At 50.0% G+C, this 5,100-nt stretch overlaps 1 protein-coding gene across 2 annotated transcripts; it reads right to left on the bottom strand.

Annotated features, from left to right (window-relative positions):
- Nucleotides 1-1,364: 1,364 nt before the first annotated feature.
- On the bottom strand, nucleotides 1,365-4,816 carry CYP26A1 (cytochrome P450 family 26 subfamily A member 1). 2 transcript variants are annotated; one of them, XM_030865564.2, is made up of 7 exons: nucleotides 4,628-4,816; nucleotides 4,210-4,434; nucleotides 3,668-3,958; nucleotides 3,413-3,571; nucleotides 2,792-2,926; nucleotides 2,113-2,265; nucleotides 1,365-1,847 (listed from the first exon to the last, which is right to left on the bottom strand). In XM_030865564.2, exons 1-7 carry the CDS (start codon nucleotides 4,814-4,816, stop codon nucleotides 1,506-1,508), a joined length of 1,494 nt encoding a protein of 497 aa, XP_030721424.1. In that variant the 3' UTR covers nucleotides 1,365-1,505. The 2 variants fall into 2 exon arrangements, with proteins under 2 accessions (XP_030721424.1, XP_060142263.1); XM_060286280.1 differs by having other exon boundaries at nucleotides 1,534-1,939; nucleotides 4,628-4,683.
- Nucleotides 4,817-5,100: the final 284 nt, after the last annotated feature.

Genomic DNA, 5,100 nt, shown 5'->3' on the forward strand with positions numbered 1-5,100 from the left:
TTTTGAAACACTGACTGTCCTCTGGCAAAAAGAAAAGTATTGAAGTCCTTAAAAAATGACCTTGTATAAATTATCCGAAATAATGTCCTCAGGCTAGTGTGCTCCTAACTGGAATGATCGGGGGGGGGGGGTCAGCTTTGTACACCACAGTACACTAAAGCTTTGTCTGAAAAAAAAAAAGCCTGTAATTTCTCATTTTTAAAAAAGACATTTATAAGGTTATTATAAGGTATTATAAATTATTATGTAAACACCCCTTAAAAAACAGAGGATTCCAACCTTAAGTTACAATCCAAGTTCCACCTAAAAAACTAAAGTCAGGTAGAACATGTAATTCTCATTGTAGTCAGAACCCTTCTCAAACACCTATTTAGACCACCTAGTTTTTCCGCAGTATTGCCAAATTCTAAAATTGTAATGAAAAATTTAAAGTCCAAAACCTACAAGCCATCAGAGTTTCAGCAAGCAGATTGTGCCATTTCAAAACTGAAAATGTGCTTGCATAAGCAAGTCACTGGGCTAACCTTTCTGGATTGAGAGTCTGGCCTTCAGTTCAGAACATGGCTATGCCAGGGTCAGAAATGTGACAAAACTGCGTTTTCACGGAGGTTAGCCAAGGTTCACAGGGTCATGACTGGGCCATTTTATCAGTCATGTCAGGCTCACACCCTATTGCCTGGCATAGATAAAAACTTTATCTGTCAGTTTGTTAAATTTACTCCTCCTGCCTTATTTTCAATAAAGAAAACCTGGACTCGCTTATCTAAACCAGAGATTGGCCTTTTCCAATACTGTTTTCATATGCAACTTCGCCAGTGTTTTGGGGTCTCATTTTAGTCAATAACTTTGTCTTACCTAAAACTTTAATTTCAGAAAACAGTTCTGACACTGTGCGACACCATAGATTTATTATGTTTATTAAACATACTAAGTTTATGGCTGAAGGTGTTATATTAGATGATCTTCTCAAAGTGTTCTCTTTTCAAATTCAGCTTTCCCTAAAGTAAAGCAAACCCCTCCCCCAATTTTTAATTAACTTTGATAGATTTTCCAAATAGAGAATCTAAATTATCATCGAAAACTTAACAAAATTGCCTTTAGACTAACTCACACACGTATAATCCATGCTTTCTAATAATGCTTTCTAATAACTGTTAAGAGAAAAAAACAGCTAAAGTGTCTTCCTCCCAGAAAATAGATATGTACAGATGACAAGTAAAGCCATGAATGTAGACATTTAGAAACCTTGTTAAATATACAAATCTAAAACCGGTGAGTTTCCCCCCACAGGAATATTAAACGCAACACAAGCACCTTCAGATTTTACTTTATTTGTAAACTATCCAGTTCATTATTTTAATATTTAAAGACTGTGGTACTGTAGAAGAGACACATAAATATTATAATATACATTTAGAAATTAAATATAATAAAATCAACATGACACTAGGTAAAAACGCATATGTACTCTTCCAATAAGTCTGAGGTCTGGGCATTCCCGCCCATCAGATTTCCCCCTGGAAGCGGGTGAACCTTGCCGGGAGATCGTCCACAGGACACACGGTGGGACTCGTTTTCATTGTAGGAGGTCCATTTAGAAGCTGCCAGTCACAACGCCTGGCCAGCTCCACTGTAAATATTTTGAGAAGAATTTTTGCGAACTCTTTCCCTACGCAGCTCCTAAGGCCTCCTCCAAATGGAATGAAGCTGAACCTGGATGCATCCTCCGGGTGAGGCAGCAGAAAGCGGTCAGGATTGAATTCCTCCTTGTTGGTGAAGATATCGGCAACATCGTGAGTATCACAGATACTGTAGATAACATTCCAGCCCTTGGGAATCTGGTATCCCTGCAAAAGATTATGAAGTCCAAAGGACTGACAAACTGGAATTCAACCTTCAACAGGAAAAAAATCACTGATATCCTTGGAGGAGTTATGAGCTGAAAGAAAGGAGGAGGGGGAGGTGGAGAGAGAAACAGAGAGACAGACATTCAGAGGCAGGACAATGTTATCAAAAGCCTAAGAAATTTAAGTCGAAGGACAGAGAAACAAAGGGAGATTTAAAACTACAACACAAAAGGTAAGCGTGGGAGGGAGAGAACTTTTAACTTACATTTAATTCAAAAGTCTTAAGAGCGACCCGAAATCCTCCTGGAACTGGGGGATTCAGTCGAAGGGTCTCTTTAATAACACACCCAGTGTATTTAAGCTGTTCCAAAATTTCCATGTCCAACTTGTTGTCTTGGTTGCCCTTGCAAAGTAAACCCTATCAAAACAGTCACACAGAGGTGAACGCTTATTCTGTGCTCCAATAAAATCAGCCCAGCAGACGTAAACAGGGCTTAAGTAGCGGCTGGACCCAAAGGGCCTCATGATGGGAGAGTGTGAGGGGGAAACAGGGAGCAGCTAGCTGCCATTTGCCTCCACCCCTGGGCCCAAGTCCACTATCTGTTTACAGTTCCAAGAGAATGCTGCTCACCAGTTAGAACCACCAAGTTTCTCCCCTCCCCCAATCACCACCACCACTGCTGGCTGCCACCACAGTCCCCCAGGAGTTCCCCATTCATGCCCTTGAACACACAAATCCAAGAAAGTGGAACCTATCTGAAAATCTCCAAGGTTCTACAAAACGGGGAGAAGAGGTAGAAGTACAAGGCTGAACCCTGCCCGAGTGGGATCACAGCTCAAGATTCCTTCTTTTTTATCGGGAAAGCACACTTACCTTTTGGGAAGCTGGCTAGAGAGTAGCTGAGTTTCTTAAGGTAATCCCCCCATCCCCCCAGTTCCCTTACCTTACTTTTCAGCTCCTCTCGGAGTTTCTGCAGGACATGTGGGTAGAGCCCCAGGTAAGTGATCAGAGATGTAGCTGCACTGGCTGTGGTTTCGTGTCCTCCAAAGAGGAGCTCAGTTGAAGACTGCTTTAGTGCCTAAGAGTGGATTAAGACGAACGTTTGGACAAGTCTGCATGCAATTTTACAGAGCGAATACTCAGGATAGAACTGGGGGTTCTGGAGGGAAGATGAGAAGGGCTGAAAGTGTGCTGACAGAAAATCCATTTAAACAAAATGCTAAGACCCTTTAGTTCAGCTAGAGCAGGAAGGCCAGTAAGATCCCACTCTCCCAGGAACTCTTAAATTAAAGCCTTGGTTGTATTATAATCGCCCAACATTCTTTATTTACATCTTGCAAATTCCAACTTTCCCTTTAAGACCTGGAAGGGATAGGGAACGAAGCCTCTCCCCACAGCTCCGCGGACCAGGTGTCTCAACTTCTGTGTCCCATCCCTGGGGTCTGGGCGGGCTTCCCACTCTCGGAACCTGGGCCCCAGGCGGGCACTTTGGGGACCCCAGGAACTGCAATTGGAAAGCTAGGGGATTAAACTCCGCCGTGCCTCTCCTGAAGCTACCACTCACCTGCATGTCCAGCCTCTCTCCCCTCTCCCACGAGTGCTCGATCAACAGCTGCAGCGCATCTTTGTAGCCCCCGTCCGCCTCGGCCGCCCGCAGCCCGCAGATCTTGGCGCGAATATTCTCCTCGATGCGCGCGTGGATGAGGTTCCGCGCCTTCAGTCCCTGAGCGCAGAGAGCGCACGGCGGTGAGCAGAAGCCCGGACCCCGCGCTCCCGGAGCCCCTAGCCCCTAGCTCCGCACCCTACATGCCGCCCTTACCCGGTACAGCCCGCTGAAGGGCACGTCTATGGGCAACGAGAAGAGATTGCGGGTCATTTCCTCGAAGGCCTCTACCAGCTGCTGCTCTGCTTCCCCGCCGCTCGCCAGCCGGGACTCGCAGCCCATCAGGATGCGCATAGCGATGCGGAACATAAGGCGCTTCACCTGGGGGTAGACTAGGAGGCCGCTCTCGCCGCAGCTCAGCCACTGCTCCAGGCAACTGCCCACTTCCTCGGCGATCACTGGCACGTAGCACTGGAGCGCCTCGCGGCTGAAGGCCCGCATAATCACCTGAGATCCGAGGAGGGAAGAGTGTTAAAACCGGGCCCCACCCGCTCCTCTCGCCTTCCGGGGCCCCCCTTCCGGAAACCCACAACCCCACCAGACCCAAGGCGCTTCCCGGCTGGGAAAGCTACACTGGGTTTGAGAGGGTCCCTAGCCGACGCCTTATGCAGCTGGCGCTCGCCCAGCACCTATTTGCCTGAAACCCTCACGCGAATCGGGTCCCCCTTCCTGCCCAGGCGCCGCCACCCCGCCCTCACCTTCTTGCGCTGCTTGTGCAAGGAGTCGTGCAGGTTGGAGAGGCAGCCGGAGCCCAGGATGGTGCGCACAGACGCGGGCCACTGGACTGACACCAGCCGGTGCTCCCCGAGCAAGATGCGCCGCACGTTGTCCGCTCCCATCACCCGCACCGTGGGCCGACCGAACAGATGTGTCTTGTAGATGAAGCCGTATTTCCTGCGCTTCATCTGCAGGAACTTGCTTCGCTGCGAGAGGAAAGCGGAGGAGAAAGGCGGGAGTGAGGGGGCGCCAGGGAGCGCCGAGCCTCCGGCTAGTACTGATCCTAGCCTCAGTCACCTCCCTCCCGGGGGCGCCTACCCCGGTTTCAGTGGAAGCCTGGAGCCGAGTCGGGCTCCGGGGCTCCGGGAAACCGCCCTGTCCCTCCCCTATCTCCCTTACCTGAAGCACCATCTGCAAAGTTTCCCCAAAGAAGGGGAAGCCCATAGTTCCGGGGGGCAACGGGAGGGCGCAGCTGCGGTCCCGGCTGCTCACGCAGTACAGGTCCCAGAGCTTGATCGCTGCCAGGAAGAGCAGCAGCGGTAGCACGAAGGTGCAGAGAGCACTGGCCAGCAATGCTGGGAGCCCCATGGCGCGCCGCGACCTCCCGCGCCACCTGCCGCCGTCGCCAGAGCTCCGAACCTGCCGCGCGCCCGCTTTATAGGCGGCCCAGGTTGCTGCCCACGTTACCTTAGACAAATTAGTTCACCCAAAGTTCATCTTTAATTGCGGATTGGGCCCCTGGCTCCTCCCCCCTCGAGGCGCTGCCCAAAATCTTTAACCGTTTGTTCCGCGCAGAGGCAGAGGCGGCGCGGTGGCGGTTTCCCTCGGAGCGCGCCTCCTGGGGTGCAGGGCTAGGAGCAGCCTGCTTCGCC

Source organism: Globicephala melas, chromosome 16 (assembly GCF_963455315.2).
Source record: "Globicephala melas chromosome 16, mGloMel1.2, whole genome shotgun sequence".
Taxonomy (NCBI): domain Eukaryota; kingdom Metazoa; phylum Chordata; class Mammalia; order Artiodactyla; family Delphinidae; genus Globicephala; species Globicephala melas.

Coding starts and splice junctions, on each gene's coding strand:
- CYP26A1 (XM_030865564.2), bottom strand. CDS start 4,816: ATGGGGCTCCCAGCATTGCTGGCCAGTGCTCTCTGCACCTTCGTGCTA. Junction 4,435..4,627: donor CTTTGCAGATGGTGCTTCAG/GTAAGGGAGATA, acceptor TTCCTCTCGCAG/CGAAGCAAGTTCCTGCAGAT. Junction 2,266..2,791: donor GAGAGGAGCTGAAAAGTAAG/GTAAGGGAACTG, acceptor CTGTTTTGATAG/GGTTTACTTTGCAAGGGCAA.